This window comes from Odontomachus brunneus, unplaced genomic scaffold, assembly GCF_010583005.1.
Source record: "Odontomachus brunneus isolate Ranch 3 - 2012 unplaced genomic scaffold, Obru_v1 Obru_scaffold_125, whole genome shotgun sequence".
Lineage (NCBI taxonomy): Eukaryota > Metazoa > Arthropoda > Insecta > Hymenoptera > Formicidae > Odontomachus > Odontomachus brunneus.
The window spans coordinates 43,153-61,853 of NW_022639575.1; the positions used below are offsets into that span (position 1 = coordinate 43,153).

Sequence of the window (18,701 nt, forward strand, 5' to 3'; positions counted from 1 at the left end):
AGTCCTCTACCATTTTGCAAATAAGCAATTAGATTTTTAGTTATTAATTGAAGAAAATTGTTGCACGATTTTGCGCGATGATGCACTAATCTTCTTAATTAATAAATGAATTAATTAATAACTAATAACTAAAAATCTACGTGTTTATTTGCAAAATGATGGACTTTCTCTCAGTTTGATTTAATGTACAAACACACGACGGCAGACATCGCCACTACAGCTCATCTACCATATTAAGCGTCATCTTTTACACAAATCTTTTTTAATTAATATCTCGATAGTTATTGCGAATATCGCAAAATGATATTGGACTATTTGTTTATATTTATGTTTATCTCAATCCACTCAATGTTCTCACGAGAGATGAAGTCGAGCTGGGACACTGTGTGTATATATATTTATATATTTATATATGTATATACACAAACGTATAAATGTATGTATGTACGCGTACGTGTGTATGTATATACTCTCTATGAAAAAACACACTTGTTAGCCGATAGCGACGCTTTAAACGCGACGCCCCAACCCCCTATCCCACCCTCGTTCCTCGGCAGCGCTTCTGTCTCTCATTCCCATGAATGAAAAATCCCTTACACGATGAAAATCGCTATAACAGTCAACGTTTAAATCTATCACCGGATCTGCCGCGGCTAATAAACATCATATCTTTTATTTATTTTTTTCTCTAACTCGTCTTATAAATATCTCGAAGGTATATTCGTTATATATATATATATATATAATTAATACCGCATTCAACTAGAACTATAGTTTAATGTTTAAAGTCGTGTCACAAAAATATTCTTCGGTCGTACTAAGAAATATTTAAACAATATTTGTTCGCTGCTATAGGGCTCGTACACCCCCGACCTCCTCTCCTCCGAGAGAGCTATATTGATTACATCGACGACCTTCATTCCCTTTCCCTGTGACCCCCACTCCACGTTCCCGCCCGGAGTTCATCCCCGAAAACGTGCGCCACGGATATATTCGCGGGAGTTCCTTCTCGCTTTGCTTTCACGCGACGTTCGCTACATATATCGCACAACATGCTGCAGCCGCGTCGCTAACGAGATACAAGATCTATTGACTGACGTTCAAGTAACTAAGTGTGCTCGATAGTATCGCGCGCAATCCGTACAACCCACTGCTCGTCGTTCACGCCTAAGATCCGAACGAGCGAAACACGCGCGGGAATAGAAATTTCGACGAGCTCCGCGAGTTTGCGGGAGTACTTACTTTAACTTCAGGTTCATCCGTTTTCTCACGCGTCGCCTTCTATATTGTATGCCGTTACTTACAGAGTCGCGTAGCCGCTAGAAAATATCCCGTGTGTGTCATAGAAAAAGTCGTCGTTCTTACGTTTACTCACCGATGTCTTTCTCGAGAGAAAGACAGAAAGAGAGAAAGAGAGAGAGAGAGAGAGAGAGAGAGAGAGAGAGAATACCATACGATTCGAGCGTTATTATTATTATTACTAGAGCGTTTGCATTATTAATTCCTAGTCTCCCGTCCTTTCATTCGTTCGTTTATCGTGATGTCAAGTGCCGTGCTTGAAGAGCGAGGACGCGAGAGACGGAACGAATAATTAACCCGGCGGCGGTGGCGCGGAAGGTTTGTAGGTAGTAGTAGGTTGGTAGGTAGGTAGATAGGTAGGTGGGTAGATAGGTAGGTAGGTTATCGCGGCCCATGAATCGTCTTTATAAATAAATTAACGGAACGAGAGAATTCCCCTGAAATACGTCCGGTTTAGAAGCGACGTGTCGCCTGATAACGTTGCGTAACCGTCATGAGAAACATCGTCGTCGTCGTCGTCGTCGCCGCCGACCGAAAGAGTTCAGCTCGAGACTGTGCCGGTGTATCTGTGGTCACTGTATGTATGTGCGTGTGTATGTATGTGTGTGTGTATGTGTGTGTGCGTGAGAGCGCAGATTAATTAATTAACTTAAACGATCGATTTCTAACACACCCTACCGACTGTGAGTCCACGAGTGTTTTTTCACGAGCAGAGAAACGTGAGTTTTACGTGCGTGCTGCCGTCCGGCGCGGCGAGGACCCGGCGAAGCGAAGCAGTGCCGGGTCACCGGTACTGGCCGTTAGAGGTACTCGACGATGTCGCATTTGATGGATATATTCGGGCAACTGGCTATGTTCGAGCGATAGCCCCGCCTGGCAGTGCTCTTGTGCCGCTCGGTGAGAAGCTTCTGAAAGATCGGCAGGATCGTCAGATCCAGCAGTTCACCGTCTGACACGGCACTGTACATCTTGGAGACGTTCACCGCGGAACCACCTGTGAGCAAATCACGACACCAGCTCGAGAGTTGTCGCGACGATACCGCGTATCGTTCATCGACTATTCTCGTCGTCGTCACGGCCGCGCCAAGATTGATCACACTTCGGCCTTTATCGCGTGAAAAGCGTGTCGGGTTTGCGTATTCGCGTGTCATGATAATTACACGTAACACGTACTTTGAGATTTGTCGATGTTGACAACCTCCCTCCTCCGCACTCACTTAAAGTGAATCGGTACAAGCATTCTGATTGAATCGGTAAAAGGACTGTCTCGCCGATCAGTGAATATTCTCAGCGAAAATACTCCCACTGCACTGTCTTGTATTGCATTGTCTTATACCATTGATTTTAAAGCAAGGTTTCACTGCGAAATCTGTAGTGTAGTCGGCTGATTAATTCTCCATTGCCCTCGTTTGGCTCACAAACGTTAGTTTCTCGTATAAGCTTTCTCGTATAAGCGAAATGCCGCGCCTGTTATTAATTGAACTTAAACGAAAATTTAATTATTACTGCATTAATACAGCTTCATAAAAACGAATAGATGTATTAAAATAATAATTTGTTACTGGTCCACTGGAGTAAAGCTTAAATTTAATAACACAGCGTATTGTATTACGAGTCATATTAATTTTACGTATTTACTTTCGCTATCAGCATACGCTAATATTTCCAAAGTCTATTAACAAAAGTTATACCAAGGAAATGACGAAAACGATCATATAAATACCACCCAAGAGATTGTAAATGTAAATGTTAAAGTCAGAAAGTTTCAAAGCCAACAGAGCCACTTTTATATAATTGGAAAATAAAATTTCAACTAAACGTTCTTCTTATACGAGAGCAATGGAGAATTAATATTTGTTAGTAAAAGTTTTATTAACGAAATTAAAAAAACGACCATACAAATACAACCTAACAGGTTGTAAATGTAAAGTCGAAAAGTTTCAAAGCTAACAGAGCCACTTTTATATAATTAGAAAATCAAATTTCAACTAAACGCTTTTCTTATATACGAGAGTAATGGAGAATTAATATCTGTTAGTAAAAGTTGTACTAACGAAATTAAGAAAATGACTATACAAATATAACCTAAAAGGTTATAAATCAGAAATCAGAAAAGTCACAAAGCCAACAAAATCAGTTTTATAATTTCTGGAAAAAGCTGCTCACCTCATAGAAAAGCAATGGAAAGTTAATATTTATTAATAAAAGTTATATTAAAGAAATTAAGAAAATGGCCATACAAATACAACTTAAAAGATTATAAAGTCAGAAAGTTTCAAAGCCAACAGAGCCACTTTTATATAATCAGAAAATAAAATTTCAACTAAACGTTCTTCTATCCGAGAGCTAAGAAAGATTAATGTCTATTAGTAAAAGTTGTATTAATGAAATTAAGAAAATGGCCATACAAATATAATCTAAGAGATTGTAAATGAAAAGTTAGCAAGTCTCGAAACCGACAAAGACATTTTTATATAATTGAAAAATAAAATTTCAACTAAGCATTTGTCTCTTACGAGAGAGTATTGGAGGGTAAAAAGTGCGGCAACACTCTACCTAAATGAATTTTGCAAGGCATTCCGTATCCAACGGGAAAACAAATTGCCTAAGAATTACAAAAAAAAAAAAACAAATGCTTCTATTGGATACGTTACGAAACTCATCGAGGAAAAATATTGCTGCACTTAATCAGCTGACTGTGCACAAATTCGTTGCATGCTGTGTGAAATCCGATTTTCTGCGTTCGTGGTGGAATTAACGGCTCTCGTGCAACTTGCGCGCGATGGCGCACCACTGTCTGTATTTGCAGACCGCATCAATAACGGTAACAGTCGCTGCTATCAACTGATCCCTTCGACGAGATTTTACCGATTGCAGTGCCATACTCATAACTGAACCGCCAGTTATAAGTATAGCGCGCGTTTCAGTGAAGAATACACCGATTGTACTTTGGAGAGCACGGTAGGCAGGATCGAGGCCGATTTCCCACTCTCGCGTTATCGATCGTCTCGACGTCTTCTCCGTCGGCACGGAGTGATATCGCCGCAATCTCGTGCTCGATTTTGGCGCGAATGCAACGGACTAATGGATGTGCATCTCGCCGATAACGTTACCGTTCACGTCGCCAGTCCCGCCACGTGGATTTGCCACGGCGTGTTTGCTGTTGTGCATCGTCGCCACGTTCGGGGTGCTCTGCACGTACTCCAGCCGTGCCTGTTGGCGCAGCTTCGAGCCCGTATGCCGGCACATGCGGCGAGCGACACGGTGCGAGCACTCGACTATGGGGTGACCGCCGCCGATGTGCAACCGCAGGCACTTCTCCCGCGAGCGCTCCGACATGGAGCGCTGGATGATGGTCGACATTGACTCCTCGTATTTCTCTGTTAACAGAACTCGCTCAGCGTATCGCCCTCGTCGCGCACTGCTCGCGTAAAATTTGCGCCCGTTCCGAAAAGAGCACAGTTTGGTCGCGAAAATCTCGCGAATCACACGATATCTGATAATTACGAAACGGAGAAATCGGAATCTCGTGTCAGGGTTGCCACGGAAAATGAATTTTTTAATTCCCTGATTTTTCCACGTTTTCCAGACGGCAATGGAGAATTTTCCATGACCGCCATTTAATCTTAAATTTTAACGTTTAGAGGCAAGGATTGCAGAAAAGGTGGTTTATATTATTAAAAGCAATACAAACTTGGAAGTTTAGTAACAAAATATAATGCAGAATTGCGTGATTCTGAGTCACGGACGCGACTGTGAACAAAGATTCTATTTTATATCTTCTCCTAAGCTTTCCAGATTTTCTTGGTTTTTAAATATTATTTCCCTGATTTTTTCAAAGTTTTCCCTGACCAATTTAAATTCGCAAGACTTTCCCCGGTTTTCCAGGTCTGTGGTAACTCTGCCTGTCAAATCCGATTTCGCCGAAAGCGAATGAAACGGCTCTTGCAAAATTTGGTGCTTGGTACGCGAGAGTTATGTTTGTCCGCGCGATTTTCGCGGTTCTAACTGTGATTCAGCGTACACTTTTTGAAAAAAAATATACTTGAAAATTTATCTGCGGGCCAAAAAGTTCCTTCACAGAAATGAAACTTATTTCACAGAAACGGACTTTAGGGCTAGATGTCCTATATTTTAGAATTTCGAAGTTGCAACTTCTCAGACAACTAATCGTTGTGACTATATAAATATAATGGGGCAACTTTTCTCTATGTATCAATGCCCGCCACGACTCTGTTAACTATATGTTTTATTTTGTAATAACCAAAAGACGAACATGAGCAACATAATAACCCTCTTGCTCTATCTAGTGCCGAGTTAAGTTACGCAAGATAAAGAAGGCCACATATAAAATATTTATCCTGATTAGTAGTAGCAGAGTCTCCGCGAGAGGTCTCCACAGCCCTCCTACCGACCTTTAATTATGAGCCAACTTTACCTTGTTCGCCTATTCAATTATTTTATGAATAAAAATTGCATTTATTATCAGAAACAGTATATCATACACACACTTGCAAGAAATTTCATTCTAGCTATTAACACACCGCTTAATTTTGTTTAGTCATGATGAAGAATATTAATAGAATATTTCGAGAGGCTTGGAAATTTACTTTGCTATTACTAAAGTCAGCTTCTTCTATTTATTGGCCGTAATATCATTCCGATTTTAATGAAATCCAAGGAGAAATATTTATGTTATCTAAAAGAATCATTTCGCAATTTTATACCCGCTATTTTTCTCCAGATAAATACTAAAAAGAAGCACATGAACGACATACCCCTAGGGCCATATAACCTCAGTCTCCCCTGTATATTCCACGCATAAATTTTCAAGTATCTTTTTTTGTCAGTGTGCGCGCTGATTATACCGCATGATAGAGCAGCGCGACTTGCGTACAAACGAGAAAGAACTAGAGATCCCGTTGACTCTTACCGGAATGCCGATGATTCGACACGTACTGCAGCGGAAACGGCATGATCACTTGCTCGATGTAGCTCTGCTCGTGAAGCTCGCCGAAGGAGACGTTCTTGGTCGGCGGCGGCGTCGACAGTTTCGCCCTGCGCTCGTCCCTGCTTCTCCTCACGTGACACACGTGCCTCGCGATCTCGGTCTCCTCCAGGATCACGGAGTCGCTCTCCTCGACGACCGGCGGCACGAAGTCGTAGCGCGTCCTCGCGATGTCGTTCGGTAGCGGCTCCGGGCTCCGGTTGTTGCGCAACAATAACGGCTCACCGTTCTTGCTCACCTCGCCGGGGACGCTCTTGCGTCGCGGCACCTGCTCCGCGCCGCAGGTGTGTTGCATGTACATCATGGCGGCCGCCGCCGTCGGCGTCGTCATCGTTGTCATCGTGGTCATAGTCATCGTCGTCGTCATCGTCGTCGTTATGGTCGTCGTCGGCGGCGGCGGCGGCGGCGACGGCGGCGCGTCCGCTACCGTCTCCATGTCCGGAGAGATGGTCGCTTTCTCGATCGCCTGCGCCGTCATAGCCATTCGTTCATTGTCGATCGTGATCGACGTGGTTTTCGCGATGGACGCTCTCTTCCTGCAACAAGCGTCACGCGACTACCCTGAGAATGGAATCGCGTGCACTCGGGCTCTCTCGGGGAAAAGTGCACGGGGGAGGTTGGTGGTGGTGGTGGTGGTGGTGATGGTGGCGGTAGTGGTAATGGTGGACAGGGTTATTGAGACGTTACAAAGCCCTTAAGGCCGAAGGGTGGCGTCAAATGTGCCTACGTACTTTGCTACTTGATCTACGTTGACGTAATCGCCCTCCGGCTGAGACACGGTTGACGAGTTTAGGCTGCACATAGACATCGAGATGTCGGTCGTCTCTGTGGTTATCGACGGTCCTGAAAGGTCATTTTGTTTTTACTTATAATTGATTACGAGGAATCGATAGGGGTGCCGCGCTCACTGTTCGGGCAATATATTAGCCGGGACACATTTACCCTCCTTCTTAGCGACCTCTTCCTGCTTCGGAACCGGCAGCGTGTCGACCGTCTCTTGCGTCTCGCTCACGACCTCCTCGCCCATCCTCCGCAAAAATCCCTGTGACAACGAAAGAAACGATGAAGTAACCGCTTCCCTCTCGTCGTTCGATGTAGAACAACATCATTCTGAATTAAGCATTACGTAAACGTGCGGGCGCTGTGGTAGCATATATCTCCCGAAATAGTCCCAGATCGTTATTCTCAAAGGGCGAGCTATACGAAGCGACGACGTCGCGGTTATTTATAGTCGAATTAAGAATGGATGGTGCGTCTCTCGCTTTTCTGTTAATCGAACGCCGCGGTCGACTTCTCTCAAATTAGTTGAGTGCACGGGCGAGTGTTTTATTAAATAGCGTAGGGCTCGCTAAAGAAGTGTTTTAGTGAAATTGCGTTCACGGGAAGAGCCGGTTAAACACAGCCGGACAATTGTTGTGTAAGATGCGGGATACTTCTCTCTCGCTCTTTCGCTGTGACTTGATTGTCACCAAAATTCGAGCTGAACTAGTCGCGAAGTCCGGAAGAAGAGCGTCTCGATCTAACTCTACGAGACGACAGCCTGCGTGACGTAGCCGGCGCGAGCGTTTCGCAACTCCGGCGAAGTAATGTTTATACGTAATACTGTTTGAAAGTTTGATAGACGTAAAAGCTTACCTGAAGCTCGGAATCCTTTTGCAACAGTTGCTTCCGGAACTTTTTATTCGCCAGCTTTGCCTCCTTCAGACGCTCGTCGAGCTCGCTGACTGTCGAGTCCCTTCGTATTTTCAACATCGGCCTCAGAGTCGCCCTGGTCCGCTTATTTATCACTCCTTGTGGATTTCTGCGTAACTCTATTACCTGCAAAAGCGACAAAAGACCGACTCTCACTCTCGCCCGACGTCGGACCACCCACGACAGATCAGAGATGCGCTCAGAAGTGGATACCACGCAGTTAAGACGCGTGAAACGTACCTTAGGAATAAAAACCAGACAAAGAGTGGTTGTACTACAAAATATTATGAACACCGCCAGCATTATGAACATGGCATCTTGTTTGTCAGTCAGCACGAAGCTTATAGCCGCGCCGGTGACGCACATTATAACAACGTTGTACACGCTCATCCCCACGTATTTACTGTCATTTAATGCTGGGATACTAACGTGCCGCGTTTCCCATGCCAGAAAGGCACCGAATATCTGAAAGCCCGGCAAGAGTCCCATTGGGGATGCCATTCTGTCTGTCCAAAAGCAAGAGAGCTCGGCGAGTTCGAGCTTAACTTACCATTAAAAGGCCTTTGTATGCATATATGCATCCCAGATAAATATTCATCTGATTGCTCTGACAATACTCGTTTTCCGGGACGATTATTATGTCGTCGCTCGAAGGGTGGTGCTGGAATCGAAAAGTATAACCGAATTTTTCTTTTTTCGTATATTTTATATATATATATATATATATATATATATATATATATATATATATATATATACATATCACCATCGCGCGAACGCGGATATTGGCAGACACATTTTTTCACCGATTTATCTGCTACATGCACCTCTCACGTTTCTACTCACATAGGGCTCCATTTGCTTGATCTCCCGATAGAACGGATCGGCCACTTGCCACGTCGTCATAATCGACAGATCGATAGTCAACAATATCCCGACCACCATGAACAACTGGTAATCTTTTATCACCTGAATCGACGGTGCGAGTTCGTCAATATTTGAAACAAACGCGACGCAATCCCGATGCCGACAGATATATCCTCGGCCGACATCGGCACGGTCTTTACCTTCTTATTGAGCTTCACGTCGGTGAATATGGAGTGTACACGCCACGTTTTCGAGAACATGGAGCCGAAGGCTAACGAGAAACCGGCCATCAGCAGCCACGCTCGAGCCGTACAAATATACGGGAATGCCGTTACGCTCGACAATTGCGAGTCCAGTCCGAGGAAGATGACGCTGCTGTAGGTCAGCATGCAGCCGACGATGATGAGGTTGTTCAGATAGGGCGACGACATTTTGATGTATCTGCAATGTTGAGTTAACGCGTGAGACGCGCTCCGCGCGGCTCTCAGCCGAGCGACGGGCAAAAAGGATAATCCACCAGCCGAATGGAGGTCCCGTGTTACGCGCGATTTGTGTAATTGTTACATATTACGGCGTAGCCCGTCACCTTTGATTTCGGTATCTGATATTGATGATGAGAAAAATGGATGCCATGACGATACCGACACTGGCGACCGAGGCTAACACCGCATACAGCGTGATGTCCACGGTCGAGTGCTCGATGATGCGAACGGTTCTGTCCTTTGGCGGCGCTCTGCCCTTCCACAGCAGGGCTTCCCCTCGCGTGAGATCCAGCACGCCGGTTATGCTATCGTATTCGCCTACGTTTACCTCACGGCCGTCTAGAAAGGGTGAACTCACATTGAACTGAGGACGCGCGTGTCGATACGGTAATAAACAGGCTAAAGCCCCTATCTCGAGCCAGCCACCTGTCTCGACTCCCATGCGACTTTTCCGAACCGGAACAAAGATCCGGATTATGACACGTACATACATTGGCGAAAACACATGAAAAACGTACACGCGTTGAGCCGTGAAGTGCACGCGGAATTCGGAAACTGGTTACTGTTATAACTGTTTCAATCAAACTTTATAAAACAAACCCGCGAATTTTTCGCTCGGGATGCTTCTAAGGATGCTCAGCTAGGGCTGTGGTGAAATGGTGCTTGCTTTTGAACTCGGTTCAAATAATCGTTACGTCGAAACAACCGACCTCGAAATCAAAGCATGAATCGATTCGAATAACTTTCTGGGCCGTACGAAATGATACTCGATTGATATTCGTGGAAATAACATAGACATATATAAGGGAAATTGGGGCTATATGACCTCAGGGATATGTGGAAGCACATGTGCTTCTTTTAATATTTATCTTGAGAAGAATAATGGGTACAAAATCGCAAAATAGTTCTTTTGGAACATAAATACTTCTCTTTGACAAGTAAACCTACCCAAAAAGTACACTCCGATTTCTTTCTAATTTGGCACAAACGTAGAAGTACAACAAATATTTAAGTCATATTTTTTCATTTTGACCCACTTGAGTTTCACGGGCAGTTTATAGCTTTTTAATGTTCTCACTCCTATCATCAACAAATACAACAAAAATGCATAAAAAATGAAATTGAATACAAGATATAGGCGTTTTTGGTTTGGTGATTATAAATATAAAGTCAAACGTGTAAAATTATTTTTAATATTTTTTGTACTTCTACATTTGTGCCAAATTGGAAAGAAATCGGAGTATAACTTTCGGATAGATTTGTGAGTTTCATTAAAATCGGAATAATATTACAGTTAAGAAACAAAAAAAATTGATTTAGTAATAGCAAAGTAAATTTTCGAATTTCTCAAAAGTTTCATTAATATTCTCCATCTTAACTGAATAAAATTAAGCGATGCGTTACTAGCTAGAATGAAATTTCTTCCTGAAGTGTGTGATATACTGTTACTGATAATAAATGCAATTTTCATTCATAAAATAATTGAATGAGCGAACGAGATAAAGTTGGCCCGTAATTAAAGGCCGGCAAGAGGGCTGTGGAGACTTCTCGCGGGGACTCTGGAACTACTAATCATGATATATATTTTATACGTGGCCTTCTTACCATGCACTATTGAACCCGATACAAGGGCAAGATGGCTTTTATTGCTGCATGTTCGTATTTTGGTTATTACAAAATAAAACATATAGTTAACAGGGTCGTGGCGGGCATTAATACGTAGAAGAAAGTTGCCTCTATCACGTTTATGCAGTCAGTTACAACAATTAGTTGCCTGAGAAGTTGTAACTTCGAAATTCTAAAACATGGGACATCTAGTCTTGATCTCCCCTAACATACACGACACAGAATATAACTCTAACAGAGCTGAACAGAGCATTTCATTCCGCACACGGAAAGAACAGGTTGGACATTATAAATATGGTTAGTCCATACATAAATATAGTTGTGCCAATCAGATTCAACACTAAGATACGGAACAACTAATTATGTGATTGCTGCAACCGCAGAACAGTTGCTGAGTTACTGGGGTTATAGTAATGACAATACATGATAGCTCCAACCAGAATATATCCATGGTAAACGTCACTTCAACCGATAACCAGGATCGCTGTTCTGCACGTACCTTCTGACAAGTGTCGATACGGTATGCTAAGGACGTCTGTCGTTAGCATCTGTCATAATTACGAATTATTTGAAATAATAAACTATAAAAAATAGCTTTTATAAAAAAGAAAAAAATTGAATCAAAAAGGGAACCAAAAAATTGACAACAAAAGTTACATACAAAAATTACACAAATATTCGAAACAACCTTTTTCGCAACTTCTTGCTTGACTGATTTATACTGGATATTTGACGCAAGACATACAAAACTACATGTGAAGATAGAGCGTTTCAACCATTTTCAATGAGATCTCGTACCAAAACAGCTTGTTCCATAATATCGTGCGTTCAGGTTCGCTAATCTTTTTTTTAATATTTCGAGATTTCACGCAGATGTTTGCAAAATGCTAGAGATCCTCGTGCTCAAGTTAACGTGTTCTACTTTCACACATGGTTTTGTACCTCTTATGTCAAACACCTTGTATCATCTTATGGGTTTGTCTTTCAAAAATGTCGGTATGTTATCGTCGCGTCCAAGACGTCTCATTAAATATGTCGTTTATAAGCAACAAACATCATTAATCGTTTATCGGTTACTTGAACGGATTCATGCATCGATTTCGAGATCGGTTGTTTCAACATAACGATCGCTCGAACCGAATTGAAAAACCGCACTGAGATATAAAAGAGACTTGAAAATTTACTCGCGGAATATAAAGTTTACTCGCAGAAATAAATTTCACTTCAAAGAAATAAACGTAGCATCCCACAAGTAAATTTTTAAGTATTTTTTTTCTCAGCGCGGGTTTTCAGAAGCGAGTACCATCCCGCAAGTCCTACTTCTCTCGCGAATCTTGGCGTATTAATATTAATGACCTACAAACGAGACTCCGAATTTCTCCCCGAGATAGGCGCTTCGTCCTGTCGCTTCAGACCTAAAATTTCTGCGCTGGTATACAACTTACTTTGGAATTGCTTTAGTAGAATGTACGCCTTCCTCTCGTTATCGTAGAAGCGGACTGGCCCCTGTAAATTTTATATTCCTAACATTCCGTGTCATCATATGCCCGGTTGTGTTACCACGGACGAGCGGTGTCACGCAGCTGAATCGGATTTTAAAATAAAAAGCCCGCTCTCCCGCGCGCGCACAGCGATTCGGAGTATCAGCTCATGTCAATTTACTCCGCTAACTCACCCGGCGGTTTGTCATGCTTTTGATTTCGTTTTAATTTCAATTCGGTTCACCGCCGAATCCCGTCCCGCCATTGTACAGCCGCCGCCATATCGCCCATAGTCGCTCGCACACGTACACGATATCCTTTTTCATCGCATAACGTTATACCAGGAATATTAAAACGTGCTCAATGCATGGCGTTATACGCGTACCGCGCGAGAATATAAGATGTGAATATAAAAGAGAGAGAGAGAGAGAGAGAGAGAGAGAGAGAGAGATAAAAATAGAAAGGAGGGAAAGAGAAAAGGAAACGAGAAAAAACTGAGGAAAGGAAAGGAGGAAAAGGAACTCATTAAATTCACAGCACCGCTGGTCGCGCGGAAGGCGCGCGTAGGAAAATGATGCATGCGCCTGAGACACTCGGGTGCGAAAAGACGGTCAAGTGTAACACGCGGGTGCAAATGCCACGATGTTGATTACTGGAGAACACAGCCTCGTTCCTCGTAGCATCTTTCTCTCTCACTCTCACTCTCCTTCTCTCACCCTCCTCCTCCTCTCTCTTCGCTCTCACACTCTCTCTTTTCCTCTGTCTAAGACAGGCACAAAGTGCCAGCGACCGTCGGGTCTCGCCGCCACGATCGAAGGCAAGGGTTGCCGCTCGTCTAATGAGAGAGAGCTTAAAGACCCCGCTCTCCAATCTTCGCTTTTCTTTATAAACGTCTTCCTTCCGCCGATTCTCTCTGTCTCTCTCTCTCTCTCTCTCTCTCCCTCCCTCTCTCTCTCTCTCTCTCTCTCTCTCTCTCTTTCTTTCTCTCCGCTCGTCACTTTAAATGAGTTCTTCCTCGTCTCGTGATTCCCGGAGGGCAGTTTCGTGGCGACGTCGCGCGCGAGTACTTTCATACCCGACACGAATAACAATGCGACTCGGAAGCGCGAGCGATCGATCACGCGAAAGAGAAGAACGCTTAGCTTCGTCATGAGACGAAGAAAGAGACAGAGAGAGAGAGAGAGAGAGAGAGAGACAGCGAGAGGCTATCGTCAAGCAGGCCGTGTGAACGTGAGTGGGACGATAATCTCAATGAAATTTTTCCTCCTTCACGCGGCAGATATTACGACGGCGCGGTTCTTAGCACTAAGAGCCTCGTGTCAAACAGCATTACCCGGCCGTACATTCGGAGCATGAAGGGGGAACGAGCGTGGCCATGGCATGAAATTGCTAGGGCCGACCAGACAGCCAGCCAGCCAGCCAGCCAGCCGTGCCAGCTTACCGTGACACCGTCGAAGCTTGTATTCCTGAGGGCGTCCAGGAAGAGCTTCTCCCATAATACGTCTCTGTATCTGAAGTCGGATATAGTCTGATTGCGATGGAAATGTCGTATCCTGCGCGCGACGTGCTTCACGGCCAGGGCGACCGTCCAGATGCCGTCGTACGTGTACCCGTGGAACCTGGAGTACTCGCCGCCCCGGCGCGAGTCGTACTCGATCTGGTACTGGTCCGGAGTCTGCGGAGAAACGCAATCGAGAGACGCAACAGGCGTGCTCGCGCGCGATGACGAAACTCAAAGAGGCAGTGGGACGCTCGTCGTTTCCGATCGAGCGGCTCTCGAACGCTCCAGGCGCGATTAAACACGATTTTCGCACGAGCTCCTCGTATATATCCCGTCGCGAAATACCTGACGGCGGCGCATACTTACAGCATGCCGAAGATGCGAGCAACAACCACGAATCAGTCAATACGGAGTCGCGATTTTCCACGAAATTCTCACGAGACCGCGTTCGCGTTCACTGCTTACACCTCGCGGAAGAAATATTATTCCGTCCGTGTCTATTCGCGGGAGAAATATCGGCCTTGGAATTCGCGCGGCCTGACGTTTCTGCAACGATCACACAGAGCGCCGCTGATTCCGCTGTGTCGCGACTAACTTTCGGATTCTAATTCGAAGTCCAAGCGCTTTCCAAGTTGAATGGGATTCAACCGCTCACGGAGCAATTCGAGCGGCTTTAATCGAAAACTAACGATGTAGTTATAGTAACGTGCTATGCACGTATGTGTGTGTGCGTGCGTGTGTATGTGACAAAGACAGAGAAAGATTCGCTTACGATCCCGGACGTGGTGTACTGTTCCTCGGTCGTCAGCGGAAGCAGATCCGTCAGAATGACACCGTGAAGAGCCTCGGACAGCTCGGAGGGTGCGCATCCGCCGCCCGGTCGTAACCACCACTCCCTCGTGTAAGTCCCGATGATGACCCACTGATATTTTCTGCCGTATATGCCGAAACGATAAGCCTCGCAGAATATTCGCCTGGCCCATGCCTCGTTGAAATTTCCCAAGAGGATCCTCACGTCTTTCTCCTTGAGCTTTTCGAGGGCCGACGTCACCTCCGTGGCGAAACTCAGCGTCGCCACGAGTTCCATCTTGCTCTCGTCCAAATCGGCGACCAGCCGATTGTGCACCTGCAAGCGCGAGAACCAACGGGGAGACGCGGGGGCGGGGGTGAGAGCGTGGCGGAAAAGCGAGAGGAGAGAAAGAGAGAGAGAGAGAGAGAGAGGGCTTACCCGCTCCGCTTTCGCAATTCGAGTGCTTATCGCGAGAGCGCTGTAACGCCTCGCTATAACGCGCGAATGCGTCCGCGCGTTTAACTTGTTCACACGAGCCGCTAGCGGCGGCAAATCTCCATTTATAATGTAAATGGAGCCGTTGCTGAATATACATCACCGTCCCGCGCGCGCACGTTGAGAACGAACGGCGCGCTCCCGCGGCGGGGATTAATTAACCCTTTCATTTCCCCGAATTGCTTCCAACTGTCGGGAGCGCTGTTTGAACCACTTTCTCAATTATATTTGACATTTAGTACGATAACTGTCAATTTTCTTAGATCCGTTAAACATCGCTCTTGGCTCCTCTCCTCTTTCTCTTTCTTGCTCTCTGCTCCCATTCAATTTCGCCCAGAGAATTTTCTGGTACTTTGGGTCGAGTCGTGTGCTCGTCTTACCAGTGAGTATCTGGGCTCGTTCTGATAAATCGTGCCGACCCGCGTCCAGTTGAAGTGCAACAGCAACGCCACTCGCGGCGCGTTCAAGGCGTTTTCGGACGGCACGACCCTGAAGAAATTCGGGAAGCTATTGGTTGTGAACATGGGATGGGTGTCTGCGTAGCTGAGCTGCAACAGTAAGGGCGAAGAGGAGAGTCAATGTTGGTGAAGAACTGCATCTCCTTCGCGAGTCTCTTGCGCGTGTTTCTCTCACTGTTCCCGCGTGTGCTCTCGTGTATACGTGGGCGCGCGCGCGCGCGCAAATATGCAAACAAGCCGGGATACAAAGGGTGGAGATGGTCTCTCTCTCTCGTTTGTCATGAATATTTACGACAACGCTTTACCATCGCATTACCTGCGTAAGGCGCCAGTGTTTCGAGGCTTTCGCTATCGGGTCCGTGACTTGTGTGCAAGCACCACCGAAGAGTATCACCTTGTGCGGCCCGTTGTGCATCATGTCGAAGAACGCCTTCATCCCCACGGCGGCGCTGCACTGGAAAAAGCACAGAAGAATGGAATGTGGTATATGCACCCGCGATCCCTCAGCCTCCGCGCGCTTTTCTCGCAAGCAGTGACTGCCTCAGTGTCTTTGAAGTTAAAAAGCGCCGGGAGCTCTCGGAGGTGTACGTCTACGGGGAATCGGAGGAATATCCGAGTATCGTCGAAAGGGGGATCAATTTAATCAGTTGGGGATACGCTCAGCCGTGAGAGAGTATCGCGTGTAAATATTGTCGGATGCATCTCGGCGCGCTCCTCCCCGAGCCTTCTCGCGTTTACACGGTATGTTTGCATCAAGATGGAAAGTGATCGTTTCTTACATCGAAAGCCCCTCTTTGATATTTGCAGAATCAACAAGTGTTTGTTGGGGCACGGCCAGAAAATAGAGAAGAGCGGCGTGGATAGAGCTGTGCCAAATCTGCGCGCGCGAAACGGGGAGTGCAAGGGCAAGGAAGGAGGGAGGGAGGGGAGATGAGCGAGCGAGCGAGATGCCGTCTAGATGCCGATACCCCCGGCAATTATCGAGAGATCGGAAACTTGCGCGCGAACCGACGTCGTGTATTTATCGAAGATACATGCACAAACACCTTCGTCGATCTTATTTACCTCGAGGAGGAGGAAGCGCGGAAAACTCCCGCTATTTATACGCCATAATGGTTTTTTATAATGAACGCGCGAAGGGTATTTTAAACGTTCTCGCCGAAGGTGAAACTTTGCCTTGGAAAGTTGCGCGGCTTCGCACGAGAATAAATATTTAACGCGGGTAAATATAAAACGCTTTACGCCTCGCGTCGCCAAAATAACGATCTGAGGAGCAGACAGCAGGAGTGAAGCGGAGCGGGGCGGAGAGGAAAGAGAGAAGGGGGTAGAGAGGTGGGTGATCTTTGAGCTACGAATTGTTTTTTGCGAACGCGATCATCGGCATTTCGCACATTTCGTTTGGGGTCCCACGTCTGCACGTTCCTTCGACATCGTCGCCATTTCGAGCGTTCTTTCCCCACGTAGAAATTGATTTCGGCGCGCCTTTCCTTTCGCCCGCTCATCGTCGGCGAGCGCGGATGACCCGGTTTCTAAGACAAGATATGAAAGGATATAATTACACGAATGAAAATAGAGGAGTTCTGGTTGGGCTGAAATGGAATGGGTCTCCTCTCGCCTAAGCGCAATGAATTTATTATACGCGGTCGCGGGAATTTCTGCAATCAATCAGGATTATTTTCAAGACGAGAACCACGCGGCGGCACTTTTCTGAATTGCTCCCGTTAGTATCGCACGATTATTTCTACACTGTTACATTTCGTCCGCGCGCAATTCCCGCTGCGGACCGCTTATTATCTCCCATTATCTTTTCATTTAAAAATGCTCATTTAAAGAGGAGCGCGAGAGACCGCGTTCGAAAATTTTTTAAAATCACGTGCCCGCATTCACCGCCGCCGCCGCCGCCGCCGCCTCCGCCTAGAGAGATTCCGCGTATATATCGCGTTTATTGCACGTCCCCCGTTCTATTTTACATCGATTTCCGATACGTCCCGGGGTTATCACGGGCGGAGATAAAAATCCGCCCGTGGAAATCACGTTACGAGGGAGGAGCGCGTAACTCGAGAAAGGAAGAGAACTCTGAGTTCATTAGTCGCCGTTTGACGATCACGACGTGCCAAGCTGAAAAGAAGCTGGCGGAACCAGGTAAACCGGATCGCGTTCCAAACAAAACACTATGAAAACGAGCAGAAGCATCGGGCAATTTTATCGATCTTGAACAATGGGCATTGTCGGTGGCTCTGCCGCATTGTTGCAGCAGATGGTGAAGGATAATCCGCCATTACGAGGGAAAGAGATGTCTCTTTGTGCTCAGATGTCTCAGGTTAAATTACGGAAGCGCGGCGTCGACTCGCGGAAACGAGTCCGATTCCTTAATTATACGATTGCGTGTCATAAAGCGCACCCTCTCCCCCTCCTTTTCCCGTCCAACCCGTGCAACCCGTCTCGAAAATGGCCGTTCTCGCACGCCAGCGAGAGAAAATGAGAAGAATTAATTTCACATTACATTGCTCGATCGCTCGCTGAATCGGCGAAGAGAGGGAGAAAAAAAAGAGAGAAAGAGAAGGGAGCGACAGCAAAAAAGAGGCGCACGTTACAGCATCCACACTGAGAGAAAAAAATAGTTGATCTGATTAAAATTACAGTTATTTCTGGTCGCAATCGCATTTTTTTAGTTGTTCCAACACGAAAATTGTGGTAATAACATGCGTATAAGATTATTATCATTAACATTGTTGTAGAATTTAACTAAAAATGTTTTTCTCGACCATAATTTGTAATCATTATTTTTCTGTATGCACTGAATTAATGCAACAATAAGTTGCGTTGATATTACTGTATCAATGCAGATAGAGACATTTCAACGCAACTTATTGTTGTAGTTATTGTTATTAACACGTATATTGTTGAATAGATATTTCTTTGATGGCCGTTGACCATGGATTTTATCGATTTAACTGCTTTTTTCTCAGTGTGTGTGATGATAGTCACAAATATCAAATTCC

At 45.4% G+C, this 18,701-nt stretch overlaps 1 protein-coding gene across 6 annotated transcripts in view; it reads right to left on the reverse strand.

Moving 5' to 3' along the window:
* Nucleotides 1–215: 215 nt before the first annotated feature.
* Nucleotides 216–18,701, reverse strand: part of LOC116849750 (gamma-aminobutyric acid type B receptor subunit 2) — a 43,550-nt gene continuing 25,064 nt past the window's right edge. For 2 of the 6 annotated variants that reach the window (XM_032827201.1, XM_032827202.1), the window contains exons 3-17: nucleotides 16,016–16,153; nucleotides 15,622–15,789; nucleotides 14,729–15,082; nucleotides 13,897–14,130; nucleotides 12,420–12,480; nucleotides 9,453–9,687; nucleotides 9,067–9,307; nucleotides 8,846–8,968; nucleotides 8,550–8,660; nucleotides 7,943–8,464; nucleotides 7,250–7,349; nucleotides 7,039–7,150; nucleotides 6,233–6,843; nucleotides 4,413–4,679; nucleotides 216–2,293 (exon numbers count right to left, since the gene is read on the reverse strand). In XM_032827201.1, coding sequence (XP_032683092.1) covers nucleotides 2,100–2,293; nucleotides 4,413–4,679; nucleotides 6,233–6,843; nucleotides 7,039–7,150; nucleotides 7,250–7,349; nucleotides 7,943–8,464; nucleotides 8,550–8,660; nucleotides 8,846–8,968; nucleotides 9,067–9,307; nucleotides 9,453–9,687; nucleotides 12,420–12,480; nucleotides 13,897–14,130; nucleotides 14,729–15,082; nucleotides 15,622–15,789; nucleotides 16,016–16,153 — 3,471 coding nt within the window. In that variant the 3' untranslated portion in view covers nucleotides 216–2,099. The remainder of the gene's footprint in view (nucleotides 2,294–4,412; nucleotides 4,680–6,232; nucleotides 6,844–7,038; nucleotides 7,151–7,249; nucleotides 7,350–7,942; nucleotides 8,465–8,549; nucleotides 8,661–8,845; nucleotides 8,969–9,066; nucleotides 9,308–9,452; nucleotides 9,688–12,419; nucleotides 12,481–13,896; nucleotides 14,131–14,728; nucleotides 15,083–15,621; nucleotides 15,790–16,015; nucleotides 16,154–18,701) is intronic. The other 4 variants (XM_032827205.1, XM_032827204.1, XM_032827206.1 and 1 more) reach the window with 4 other exon arrangements.